Source organism: Cavia porcellus, unplaced genomic scaffold, assembly GCF_034190915.1.
Source record: "Cavia porcellus strain 051 isolate PalLab524CR breed Dunkin Hartley unplaced genomic scaffold, mCavPor4.1 scaffold_12, whole genome shotgun sequence".
In the NCBI taxonomy this organism is placed as follows: domain Eukaryota; kingdom Metazoa; phylum Chordata; class Mammalia; order Rodentia; family Caviidae; genus Cavia; species Cavia porcellus.
In genome coordinates this window covers 34,015,001-34,029,640 of record NW_026947495.1, presented here as the reverse complement: position 1 = coordinate 34,029,640, position 14,640 = coordinate 34,015,001, and the positions used below count along the sequence as shown (strand labels likewise).

The window sequence follows — 14,640 nt, the reverse complement described above, 5'->3', positions numbered from 1 at the left end:
TCACTGGAAATTTTTTTCCAAGCTGTAAAAACTGATTCGCTAGTCATTCTCCCTAGTAGCCACTTACTCTGCTACTTGTTTTCAACAAAATCCAACATTTACAATTATTAAGTTGAATCTCTGAAATGATTGTCTCAATAGTAAATTCCTTTGCCTCCATTTTTACCAGTCCCATCAAGTAAAGGACTATTAATAGCATCAAAATTCTTATCAGTTGATGACTGTTGAGGCTAATGCACCTTCAGAGTACTATACTTTGTTCAATATAAATTAATATACAGCGCCTTATACTTTGAATCTTTGTAAACACTTTAGTATAAATGCCTCTTGTTCAAAGGAATAATTTTGGGAAAGAAAAATCTCACTTTCAATGTCCTACCATATTTAAACAAAAAGGAATTCACGTAAATCTCTTGTATGTTCTTATTCAAAGTTATTATTGAATATGAAAGCTCTTGTCCACCTATAAGAAATATTTAAAGAAGACAGAATTTTAATACATTTATCTTGTTTAGGGCCATAGAAAATAGAGGATCACAAAAATTTCTTTTTTAAAATTACTTACATTAGACTCCTTTAAGAACTGTTGTCTCTACCCAATTAAAATCCTCTCAACCCCAAATTGCACCTTCTTTTGAGAGAGAGACAGAGACAGAGAATAGTTAGAATAGTCTTTTGGTAATCCATAGCCAAAACTTTCAGAATGCAAAATGGAAACTTAAAAGGTTTCAGTGACTAGATTTCCCTATGTGTTACTCCCTTTTTTTTACATATATTATTTCCATTTTTTTATCTAAGAGAATCAGACAAAAGAAGAACATTTTAAAAATAGAGTAACAGCTATTTGATTGATATAGTTGAATTTAGCACATTATATACACTTTCCTCTCAAACTGTTTGGAGTCTTTTTCTTGCCCACAGCAGTAGTACATAAATGAGAACTATCCAAAAATGTCCCAGTGGTAGATGTATGCAGTTCATATCATTTTAAAAAGCAATGAACACTTTGCCATTGTGTCTTTATGCTTTGAAGTAAATCAAAGAGAGAGACTTAGAGCTTAAAATAAGTGGCTAGAGATCTCTAGTTCTAAAAAATATTATAATTTCATAATATGATAAATGTCATTTAAAATGTTAATTAAAAGATGCATTTGTTTTAATTCATGATACTGAAAATATTGACTGAATTGTGAATTAACACATTTAGGGGTGCAGATGTCATTTTTCATGAGCTTTCCTGAATGATGTAATTTTCATATTTCTTATAGCAGTTTAATCAATTTACAGATTTATTTTACATAATTAGTTGGTAAACGAGAAATTTCATTGCTGGTATATAACTACTTTTATGTAATATAAAAAGGAAATTAAAATTCTGAATTATAAATAAAAAACAAATATTTTGAAGACATCTGGTCTACATCTGTCTGAAATAAGATAATTTAAAACAGTGCAATTAAATTCAAGAAATACTGAAATATTCACACCTTATAATGTAAAAAGCTCATTTTAGTGTTGTTTGTTGAATTTGAGAATTTTTTGAAATTGTAATGTCCTTTAACATCTCATTCTGTCATTAGAGAAAGACTGACACACTAAACAAAAGTAATCCATGTTTTTCAAACTCTACACTAAATGAAAGTAATCTTTATTACTGTTCTTTTATGTGTTGAGTAACCTCCACTTCTAAGTAAATGTTCAGCAGATATAGACTGTGACTATAATTCTGAGACTCATAATTTGCCACTCAGTTATTTAAAATGAGATACTAGTGAAGGGGTCTGTAATCTTACTCTAAATTGTGTTTACCTTCTGGGCACAAAGGTGCCCAGTAAATGCAGGAGAAAGAAATTCAGACCTGTGGAAATGAAAGGCATTTTAAATACATTCTCATGTACTTGAAGAGTACATGAGACTCATCCTTTGAAAATTGGTCTTTCCGTTAAAACAAAATGTGTTAAGTGAGAAATTTTGGGGAAAAGAAAGCACTATACAGTCAGATTTGATCAGAAAGAGAAATCTGTGAATGTTAAAACCATCAGTCCTGATGCTACAGGATAAGGTTTAGAAGTTTCTGCATGAATGCCAGAGGCTCCACTAACCACCAACAGCTCCTGAAAAGAACAAGCAGTGTTTTCTACCCCAAGATTGTATATCCTAATGTAAGTTATATTCTGTGTGTTTATTTCCAGGGAGCATGACAAAGATCCAGAGAGTTTTTTTAAGGTATTAATGCATCTAAAGAACTTAGGACTCGATTTCCACGTCTCTGTCCTTGGTGAAACTTTTACAGATGTTCCAGGTACCTCTTCTGAATTTTCTAATTGTATTTTTATAGATGACTTTAAGCAGTACAACTCAAGTATTAATTTCCATGTTTTTCTTTGTTAGAACAATCAAGATGAGCACTGTTAACCAAAAGATTATAGGATGGCATTAAAGTCAGATTCAATTAAAAAAATACTTAAGTAAGCATTCTTTGATCTAAGTTGAGAACGTGAAGTCATCTCTTTTATCAAATATAGTTTATACAATGCATCTTAATGTAAATAAAATATATTGCTGTAGGCATCTTAACACTTAACAAAGTGGGAATTTGTAATTGGATGCGCAACCTCTCACCTCTAGGGTCACTGATTTGAATCCTGCTCACTTGGATAATGACCGAAATACCATCTGTTAGGTGGCATGTGTAAAATATTTTGACTCTGACTTGTAATGTGGCATGGACAACAGTCCATGTCATTTATCTATGTGTTTTTCATTGAATTTAGGAAAGACAAAAATTGAAAGCTATTAGCATCAGGTCCCCTTGTTCTTACTGCCACACACAACCTTTTCACAGCTGCTTCTTTCACTCTGTAAACTCACTAGTCATGTGTGGGTCAGTAAAATGAGCATTCTAACACCTCGTTAAGCACTTGTGTTTTGTTTTCAAAACTTCATCATTGAGTATTGTTTGAAAACCAAATATAAAGGCAACGAAGTTCAGAATTGACCTTTGTTCAGAAATGATCTTTGCCATCATGCATTAGAACACCTAAGGACCACATAAAGTGTACTCTCACTTAATGAGTACATCTTGATTCTGGTTTAGTTCTGGGAATTTACACCTGACCTGACTCATTAGCCTCATCTTCTACAACCTGTGTTCTGTCTCTGTGTCTTATGAACACTGACATTTATTGGACTTCTTCTGTGGCATCAGGCTTCTTTAGATGCCATTTTACATTCATTTTTATTTTATCCTTTTGATTTCAACTCTAGGACCTTTTCTTTCAGCACTTCATATTTTTCTTCATGGTGTTTCCTCAGTTTCAAATTATTTTACGTATGTGTAAATGTTTTATCTCACCCTGTACACACATATACACACACACTAGATGAAAATTATACTGGCACCAGGGTATATCTGTACTGTTATCGTTATACCCCAAAACCAAGTACAGTGACTAGCACCACACTGCAGCTCAATGAATATTTACTAGATAAATAGGTAAAAATAATGTGAGCTACCTGCCCTCAAGGAATTTATAGCTTTGTTAAGAAGGAGACATTTGTACATAAGCACAGAAAACAGAATGAAATACAAGATAATCCAATAATATGTTAGTAATGACACATGGGACTAAGTGTTTTTTGAAGAACTAGTACATGAGTAGCGAAAGCTATCTGAGTAGCCAGGGTTAAAAAAGAGATTGATTAGGTTATCCCAAAATGGGAAACACCATGGGCAAAACACGTAGAAACAAACATTTTAGATGTTTAACTGAATGATTTCAATGATTAGTTCTGTGAAGTCATTAATCTAGGTAGAAGAGGAGATTCTACATGCAGACTTCATAGTAAGTTATTACCTACTTCTCACAGGCTGAGAAAGGTAAAAATAGGGAGGAATTTGATCACCAGGAAGATTATGTAAAGGAAAGGAATAGGGAGTCTACATTGAAATAGGAAATAAGATGCAGCATATATTTTATGAAACTGTATCTTGATATGATACTCAGGAAGAATCACAGTAAGACTATAGAATGGCATTACCAGTGTGATTCTGTGACATAGTGGCTGGAGAGGTTGTGGAAAGACTGTATGAGAGAAATTTTCAAGGAAAACACAGAGAAGAATTTGGTAGATTGATAGCTATAGAGAAAGAAGGAAAGAAAACAATCAGATTATTTGTGAAGGTGGTGCATCCACACCTCGGTTTGTTTGTTTTAGCTTACTTATATAGCATTTACTGTAATCTAGTCATTATTCTGAGCCGTTTGCAAATATGAACTCCTTAAAGCTTCATAATAATTCTATTCAGTGTTATCAGCTCCATTTTTTCCCAAGTGGGGAACCTCAGGCACAGAGAAATTAAGTAAGGTCACACAGTGACATAGTGTTTTAACCGCATGCTTAACTGCATTTTCATGTCCTTGTTTTCAGTTCCTACTGTTTATCTAACTTTAAGCACTTTTTTTCCTCAGTTCCACATCCAGCACTCATCTCTTATCTAGCCCTTCCACAAACGGGATTGCCTTGCAGACATGTGTTTCCATGCTTGTTCCTTCTTCTTGGTCCTGCATTAGCATATCTAAAACCTAGATAATAAGACCAGTTATATGTTAGATGATATTATATGGAATATGATATTGTACCAGAAGAATTAGTCTTAACACAGTTAACATTTTTTTAGGGTAGCAGTTTTCTTATAAATAATTATAATAATTATGTTAGTTTATAGCTATAATTTATTGAGGTTTTTTTTTTTTTACCTGATCCTTTGCCTAGTTATTTTACACAATGTTCATGATAATCCCAGTGAAGCAGATATTACTGTCTCTTTCTCTAGGCATAAAAACAGAATCTGAAAGCTTAAGTCGCTTTGATGAACTGCCTATCAGTGAGTCAAGCTTTTCTTTTTTACATACATGCTTAGGTAGAATGGAAAACCAAAAAAGGTGTAATGTATGACAACAGGATTATTAATTGGTCTTCCTACAATTTCATTCTTCATAGTTTTGGAGGATAATACCATTGTTGAGTGACGGCATTAGTACCAGCTAGTCTGGTACTAGCTCTTTCTGATAAAGCAAACCATCAGCATTAAATTTGTTTTTAAACAAATTAAACAAGCATTTTATATGTTTAAATGAATGATTTCAATGATTAATTCTGTGAAGTCATTAATCTAAGTAGAAGAGGAGATTCTACATGCAGACTTCATAGTAAGTTATTCCCTACTTTTCACAGGCTGGGAAAGGTAAAAATAGGGAGGAATTTGATCACCAAAAAATAAAGTTTAAACTATAAAACAGCAACTTTGTGGAGTCTCTATACTTTTGATTACTTTCAAGTAAAAGTTGTTATATGGCTTTTATAATTCTTTACATGAAAAGTAGAATTAACCACTGACCAGTCCAATTATTTAAATGCTGAATGACCAGAAATTGCTTATTTTTTCACTAGTTTATTAAATATAATATAACCAAAATATAAAAATGACAATTTTATCAAATTTATTTAAGAATTGACTGGTTGAAATAACATCTGCCCAAGCAAGATGATAGCGCATGAACAAACGGGCTACCTTAGTAAGCTCAGGATAAATCGTTAAGTGTCTAAGACAGTCAGTAATAATTTGTAATCTTGCAGTTTATAGGTCTTTTATATCACTCCTTCATTATACAAAAGAGGAGAGAGATCAGTGAGAGTTAGTGATTTTCCAAAGACTTCACAGTTGGGTGTAGTGTGGGCAATACAGGCAGTGGATAGCCACAAGTTTAAAGGTAGAACTTGTGGGTCAAGCTCCTGATCCCTAGATATTTGGGATGAAACAGTGAATAAAACACTTTTTGTGTGAAATTTGGAACTGTAGTCCAGTGCTGCTTCAGTTTTTTTATTACCTACTAGAATACTCCTTAACAATGTTAGAACTGTCATTTCTTGAGCTCTTAGCATGTCCCAGGCACTGTTCTAAGCCAGTTTGGTGTGCTTGCTTCCGCAGCGCGTATACTAAACCCTTTAGGCATTGCCTTTGTATACTTCACATCAGCCTGTAAGTTAAAATTATCATTCTACATCTGAGTAAAGTAAGACTTGGAGAGCTTAAAGCATTTGCCTGAAACCACCCAGCTAGTCACTTAGGAAACTGTTACTCAGCCTGTGCTCTACCTGGATAGCCACAAAATTGTGGATAACAAATATGTGTTATAGGTAAGAAGTCAGGCAGTGGTAGTAGAGAATTCCAGAACATCATATGAATAATTTCAGGGGTTTTTCTCATAATCTTTACAAACAGAAAATTAGAAATTAAAAAAAAAAAATGACTTCAGAGTTACTTCCTAAATATCACCCCAGCCACATAGATTTTAAAATGGATCCCTTCTTTATTTGGTCTGTCTCCATCACAACAAAGGTGTCAAAATCAATATGAAGTGGAAAAAAATCCAGATAACATTTGTCATATATTTAGTGTTCAGTAAATATTTTAATGAACAAATGAATGAGTTTAGCAAATAAAACATTTAAATTTATATACCATATCAGACGTAGAAATGTGGATTGAAGCCATTTCCAATATTAACAGTGATTGGGTAAATATAGAAATATTTTCATGTTTCAAAGCCCTAAGGTAAGCAAGTTCTAGATGCTTGTATTTATATTCATCTTTTTTAACATTAGTGCCTTAATTGTATGTAATATTTTTTCTATATTTTTCTCATTTGTCAGTTCTTAAATCAGTCAAAATAAGCTAGATTATGCTGAGGTAAAAGAAAACTTGAAATCTCAGTATTTTGAAACACATAAGATATATTTCTGGTATGCATCGTAAGTTCCTAACAAATGACCATGAATGCATTCTGTTCGCTGAGCTCACTCAAGCCCCCAAGAGATCACCATCTCAAACATTGCTAATTATCAGAAAGAACAGAAAACTCAGGAAATCCTCCCATCATTGATTAAGGGCTCCTACTTAGAAATAGAGCATGAGGTTCCACTCAACTCATTGAACAGAACATTTGCCAGTCCCTTGCCAGTAATAAGGAGGGTCAAGAAATGCAGTTCTGCTCTATGCCAAGAAAGGAGGAAAACAGAAATATGTGGTGACTTGTGGAATTGACCACTGTACCTCCTTCATATCATAGTCTGTGGCTCCTCAGATAGAAAATTAAGCCTATGCAAGATCTCTACCTTCATATGGGTTAGGCCATCCAGCTTTGTAAAGTGCTTTACAAGTATTACCTTCGTCTTCAGGCTGGGAGCAGCTCAGCTGGGATCTGAAGACACATGTAGCAGCTGTGTTGCATAAAGCAGAACTGTTATGAAGTGGAAGTGGTCTCTGTGAAATGGAATTGATTATAATTTACAGGTGACTTGTGACTTTGTATTTTGAAAGATTATAGTTATTGTCAACCAGGAGTGTTTTCCTTCCTCCCCAGAGAACATTTGGCAGTGTTAAGTAACATTTTTAATTGTTTCAACTATTGAATAGGTGGTGGTAGTCCTGGCGTCTAGTGGATAGAAGCTAAACATCCTATAATGTACAAGCTAGCCCCACAATGAAGATTCATCAAATCTAAAATGTCCGTAATGCCAAGACTGAGAAACTGATTTTTAGGAATCACAAACAACAAACCAGAAACTCAGTCATGTGGGTCTCTAGGTTAACCTCAGTTAACCCATCTGTGCAATAAAAGGGAGGAGATGGAAAAGGGAAATAAGAACCACCTGGCCTGTTCACTTCAGTAAGTTAGGATGAGGATTTCAGCACAACTAGATAAGGTGGGAAAACTGCTTTCTAAACTACTGTGCAGATTTTATTATAAGATTCATGCACTTCCCTTCAGAGTTTGTATATGGAGTGAGTTTTTAATGCATTTGAATCCAAAGTGGACATTGCCACTGCTTACCTTAAAAGTTCATTTTATTTTTATGCAGAAAATTAAAAGGTCATCCTGCTGCATAAACCATCTGGGTTTGTCTACACGTTACAAACAGACCAAAAAGCCTAGAAGCTCCTTGATGCAGCTATTTAAATTGGGCCAGTTTTCTTGCCAAGGTCACATTGTTAGGCCTTGAGAGATGATTTTTTTTTTAAAGCAAATACTTAAGATATCAAATAATGGAATGTGTTTGTATACTTAATAATTTCCCACAAATGATAATTCTAAAGAAAATATTCTTTTCTGTGAAGAGCTGCAGACTTACATAAGAGTTCTTCTTTCCATACTGTAGACGTGGGAAAAGAGAGTTTTAGCTTTAGACATGAAGGCAGCCAGAAAGGTTACAGGGAAACCAGAAAACTGAACTATGGTTTTGGCAGACAGAAGTCTTTCTGGTTCACCTTTAATTTAAGGTTAAGAACAGTGTATGGAAAGCTTCTGGTTAGTATCTGGCATGATAGTGGTTATTACTGTGATCTTGGCATATTCCTGATTCTTAGCTCTGGAGTCAAATGTTGGATAATTGTATAATATTTCCCTCCTGCCTACTTCCTCCTTCACTGCTATCTCATTTTCAGCAGCACAGCCACACTAAGGGAAAAATTCTAGAGAAGTTCTAGGTATACAAATAACTTACCCACATTAATATGAATTAAATGTTACTACAAGGACAATCCAGCAGAAGAAAAGTTATCAGTAAATTGAATGATGTTGAATTACAAGATTGTAAGAGAAAAGTAATGTACCCATAAGATTGGGTAAACATACTCTTTCAGACCATACCATTTCCTAAATGTACTCCCTTTCCTTATACTTTTTTAAAAATGCTCTCAGTATTCATTCACTAACATAGAATTATTTACTGAGTTTCTCTTATGACCTGACACCATTTAAAGTATTGTGAATAACAAGAGAATAAAACATACTTCCACCTTCTGGAATCTTACAGTCTTGTTGAGAAACAAAAAATGCTTATATATTTATATTTTACTATAACTTACTCTTGTTTATACTGTAACATCTTAGAAAATTTTGAATACAGTATTGTGTAATGCTTATAAGCAATCCTTACAGTAATTTAGTAATTTACATAATCAAACAAGTATAACATCCCCAATCTGTAGCTGAAGAAAGTGAGTTATATTAGCTCCACTTTAGAAGCATGGGTGTAAATTAGATTCTTGGTAGACAGAACCACCTTCACATTATTCTTAGAAATATGCATGTAGTTACTTTCCTAAGAATATGATAGAGAAAATCAGTTTCCAAGAATCTGAAAAATACAAACTGAAGTCTCCCCTTCCTTGCTGGAATGAAAAAAACATCAAATCATAATGAGAAAAGAAAGGAAGACTCAAGTATTTGCTTCTGGCAAGAAAGAATAAAGGCTATAGCAGAAATGATGGAATTTCTTAAATTAATTTTTAAGTTTAACAAGTCCCCAATTAGGATGTCAGAATATTACTTTATATATCTCCAAAAATGGTTCTGAAATTCGAAGAAAATAAACAAATGAATGATCAGTGTATCAGTGAAGTCACTCATAAAGAAATTACGATGTAAAGCCTATTTAAACCGTATGAAGTGGTAAAATTTAAGAGTACTATACAAGGCTGAAGCAGGAGGATCACAAGTTTGAGCCCATCCTCAGACTCTGTAAAAGGGCTGGGAATGTGGCTCAGTGTGAAGGCCCTGAATTCAATCCTCAGTAACACACACAGACACACACACACACACACACACACACACACACACACACACACTGCTTTACAAGTTCCGAAACAACGAAGAAAATTGAGCAGACAGAAGTAAATTCATTTCATACATATATTTTTAATACCTGAAAAAACTTAGGATGACAAAGTTTAATAACATCCTAACTAAAAAATTCTGATTTTTTTCTTGTTAAAAATGAGAAATTTTATAAAATTAAAAGCTTCTGTATAATGAAAGTAAAATATTTTATATAACCTAATTTATATACATATATATGGCAAATATATTCATTTCTTTCATGAATTTCTTATAGAGATGAACATACAAGAAATAAGGTATTTGTTTGACGTGTATAAAGATATCTCATTTATGTCATATAAATCACTGTAATAGATTTAAGTATTCTCCCCATGTACAGGTGAGAACACTAAGATCTAAGTTAAATAACTTTCCAAAGCTACACAGCTATTGAACAGTAAAGATAGTGATATCAGAAGCAACAAATACTAAATCAAATGTTAGGGAGAAATCTTTAATTTTACCAGTAATTAAATAAATGTAAATGCAGATAATTTATGAGAGAGCAATTTTATTCATCACTGCAATAAAACTAAAAGTATATCATAACTATGACTGTTACAGTGTACTGTAACTGAGCTGTGGGGCAACGTTTGTATATAGGGTGATGACTGTGTAAATTATTTTTTCTGAGCCATATATGTTAATATACACTTTGTCTTGGTAATTTCACATCAGAGAATGAATTCGGTAGAAATAATTCTAAGAAAGTAAAAATACAGGACAAAAGTGGTACCTTCTCCGCTGTCTCAGTCAACAGATCACAGTAGATCACATGCCTCACTCTGTTTCTCTTCCTTCTCCAGTTTTTTCCCCTTCTTTTCTGGAATCTTGACTTCTATGATGGCTTCAAATTGCTCTCTCCACCTCTGGACACTTTGATACTCAATTCACCATCCAAGAAGAGACTCATAATACAACACTAATAAGTATGTGTCTGTAAATTTTCTGCAGGATAAATATAGATATCATTTGTAGCAAGTGAGGTTGTCAAAAATTTAGCCTCTGCCTATTACCTCTTGAATTTCCCTTCTCTGTGCTGTGTTTTAATACCTCTGTGCATTTACACACCTCCTTGCCTTGTGCTGTCCATTGCTTACATTCTTCTCTTCTCACACAAACACACTCGCATTCTTTCTCCACGTGGCAAAGTCCACCTCCAGTATTGCTTCTTGTCTTGTATCCTCCTCTCCCCCTCATTACCATAATGCTTCATGGCCCTGTATTCATTCCACACTACACTAAAGTCGTTATGGCCATAAAGGGCACGATGGAGCTGACCGGGAGACACATGGAGGTGGGAAGTACAACTTCCTGAAACAGCCAGTGACACAGAGAAGGAATCAGCAGCATCCTTAGTTGCAGGGCTGAGGTTCCCTAACCTAGCTCTCACTGATTCTTTGACCAGGGAGAGGTTTGTTTTATTCAGGGTCTGCGCAACTGTCCTTTCCTTTTGGAGGAAAAGTTTTTTTAAATGTGCCAGTGGCCTTCCCTCCTCAGTGCTCAGGAGATTCTCCAGTGAAAGTAACTGGTAGCATCTTACTTCTTACTCCATTCCTCAGTGTGTCTTGTGAGAATCCATCTGTTTCCCATGGTCACTCCCTCATGTACCATTCTGTGGTTTATAGTCTACTCCTACAGCTTCTCTAAGTGGAGTATTTATCTTTTGTACTGACACAAGAAGATTCAGTACAATTCTCAAGGCAAGATCATCTTGCCATCCTACCATGGGGAAGACCATAGAGATAATATGTTCTGGAATACAACTCCCAAAACATCTCTTAAGAAATTGTTCTCAAAAATTATAATAATGCAAACATTACAGAGAAAAAAATACATTCGCTTTTATAAACTGTCCTCAAAGTTTATGAGAAATGTGCACTTGGAAAAGACACAAGGATATCAGTTGATAAAAAGATCAAGACATTGATAGACAGGTATAAAATTGGAAACCTACACTAATTTTGAAAGCCTGAAATGCATGGATAACTTAGCTCTGCATGCTGTACAGGACACAGAATATTCCTTATAGATAGATCTGAAACTATAGGTACTGTATGATGCTTCGGTATTTTCTTTTTAAGCTCCTGTAGTTATATGTCGTCATGATTTAGCTGTGCTATAATCAAGCTAACATTTTCTTCCCCAGTAAGGGACTGTAGGATTGCCTGTTTTTACATTCCTATTTCCTGCAGTGCCTATAGGAACAGGAGTCTGACAGAAAGCAGCACAATAGGAAGTGACTATCTGGATTCAACCAGTAAGCTTTTCAGGCTATGTCTGCCCTTTGCCTAAACTGTGTGATTTGTAAAATGGAAAAAATCACAGATACTTGCTGCAATGGAAGGAATACTATTCAGGAATTTATAAGGTCAGGGATCTAGTTCCAGCCCTGCCACTGATTAGCCATGTCACCTCTTTCAGCTTCACTCCATTCATCCATAAAACAGAATCCTCTAAAAGAAGGTAGAACTAAAAGAAACTTTAGATATTAGAGTGTCCCAGCTTTTAAAAGGTGAATAATAAACAAAATAAAATAAGACAAAATAATAGGTGAGTCATGTAGCTGTGCACGGTGGCACTCGCCTGTAATCCCAGCACTTTGGAGGTAGAGCTCTGTGAGTTCAAGGCCAGCCTGAATGACATAGGAGACCCTGCCTCACCCCAACAAATACATACATACATAGTGTCACAACCCTGCTCAAAGGAGATTTCAGGTAGTGACATTTCCTGATATTTTTATTATGATGACAGGTACCATAATTAAATTTTTTCAAGACACATCTTATTCCTTACCATTCTGATATCTCCTGAGAAATCTGATATCTGACTGGTAGTCAGATCCCTACCCTCATTTAGTTGAGAATACTGATATAGACCAGTTACAGCTGTTCTAATCACCCTCCTGTGATTTTGGTCCTGCCATTGCCTCATTCTTTGCTTAACTCCAGGTACCGGTACAGGTCTTTGTTCTTTCTCACTGAATCCGCACTAACTTACTTCTCCTTAGCTTCTTATAGAGCCGTCTCATGTTGCCTACTGTTTTATGCTGGAAACCTTTGCTAATTTAAATTTCCTAATGAAAACCTTATGTTTTATCCTCTCCTCCTCTTTTGTCCTTATCAAATCAAGTACAGACCCTTTGGTATGACCTTAGCAGTGTGATGTTTTTTAATTTTATTTTTGAGAGAATAAAATAAAGCAGAATTAAGCCAATCAAAACAAGACAGTGTAAGTGACACAGGATTTCAAAACAGGATAATAGGAAATCAACAATGATTACCATATGCCTCTTCTTGTCTTCAAAATAGCTTCCCATACCCTCAGACATAGTAAAATCAATCAAAACAGAAGCAGAATAGAACCAATAAAAACAAAACAATGAATGAAATATAGGACTTCAAACCAAGATAATAGTAAGTCTAAAATGGCTACCAGAATATATCTTGTTATCTTTGAAATAGGATATAATAAAATCAAACAAGATAAAACAGAATAAAATCCAACCACACAAAACAATGAGAATGATACAGAACTTTGAAACAAAATAATAGGGAATTAACAATGGCCACGACCTTCAAGAGGAGATCCCCCATATATGCTACACTGTGTATTGTTATTCTCTGAACAGATGATCAGACTATCGACTTTAGGCCTGCAAAGTCAGTGAAACACTAAACACTACAAGCATTAGGTTGTATTTTTACCTCATTAGCTGTCATCACAGCCTGTGTTACTCTGAATCAGCCAGGTGCTTGGCGGGAGGGGGACTTGGGCTCTTCTTCTCTCCCTGCCCATGTGCCAGAAGGGGCTGGTGTCTGGCTCTCCCTAGGCAGCCTGCACATGGCACTGACTCACAGGAGGTCTTAGCTTCTTGTTGACTACCAGTGTGATTTTTATCTATAGCGGTTCCCCCATTGTCTGCAAAGATGCATTCCAAGATGCCATAAACTTTTGATAATGTGGATAGTACCAAACTTACTTTTCTCATATATACACAACTTAAATGTAATGCCTTTTCCATCTTAGCAAAGCACTTAGCATACAGTGGCCATCTTTTGCACTTTGATGTTTGTCGGCAAAACCAACATAAATTTGTTTTCCTAATTTACAATTTCATATATAGGAGAGTCTGTCTTACTAAAGATTATAATAACCTCAGTATACAAATTTTTCTTTCCTTATTAAGTAAAAACATCCACATTTTCACTTAAGGAAGTACTTCACCCCTTCCCTTTGACATATCCAAACTACCAGGATCACTACTCTTATGCCTAGTACTTCTATTAAATAAAGTAAGTGTTACTTGAATAAAATCATGGAATACCAAAATAGTCAATTAAATAATTGAGCCAGCTAGAAAGTGACTAACTGGTAGACAGTACAGTCAGCATAGATACACTGAATGAAAGGGATGATTCGCATCTAGGGCAAGGCAAAGTAGGGCAACAAAAGATTTCATCATGTTATTCAGCACAAGCACACCATTTAAAATTTATGAAGTAGTTTTCTGAAATGTTCCATTTAATGTTTTAAGACTTCTTATGCAATTGAGACTGCAGAAACTGTAAATAAAACAACAGAGAAGGAAAACTACAGTACCTTTGCAGTCTTATTTCAACCCATGTGTATCTTCACCTAGAGTTTAGGTTCCTCAGTGTTCCCAGAGTGACCACCAGAAGTCCTTCTTTTACATGCCATAGCTCGATGCACTGTTCAAGAAGCATCTTAATCAGTTTTCCTGACCTCTGGAACAATTATACTACCTCATTTTGTTAGGGGTCCATGATGTTCTGTTTAAACTTAGCAGTGTACTTACAATCCTTCAGTAACAACATTGATAAGGATGTCAAACACCCTAATACAGTGATGTTTTTGAACTTTTGACCATGGATTCATTCCAAGATACTTATTA

The 14,640-nt window shown here is 34.8% G+C and overlaps 1 protein-coding gene across 16 annotated transcripts in view; it reads left to right on the top strand.

Annotated features, from left to right (window-relative positions):
* Gtdc1 (glycosyltransferase like domain containing 1) overlaps positions 1-14,640 on the top strand; it is a 472,440-nt gene that overhangs the window by 348,330 nt on the left and 109,470 nt on the right. For 9 of the 16 annotated variants that reach the window (XM_063259040.1, XM_063259037.1, XM_063259038.1 and 6 more), the window contains 2 exons: positions 2,193-2,302; positions 4,838-4,888. In XM_063259040.1, the coding sequence (XP_063115110.1) occupies positions 2,193-2,302; positions 4,838-4,888 (161 nt within the window). The remainder of the gene's footprint in view (positions 1-2,192; positions 2,303-4,837; positions 4,889-14,640) is intronic. The other 7 variants (XM_063259044.1, XM_063259034.1, XM_063259045.1 and 4 more) reach the window with 1 other exon arrangement.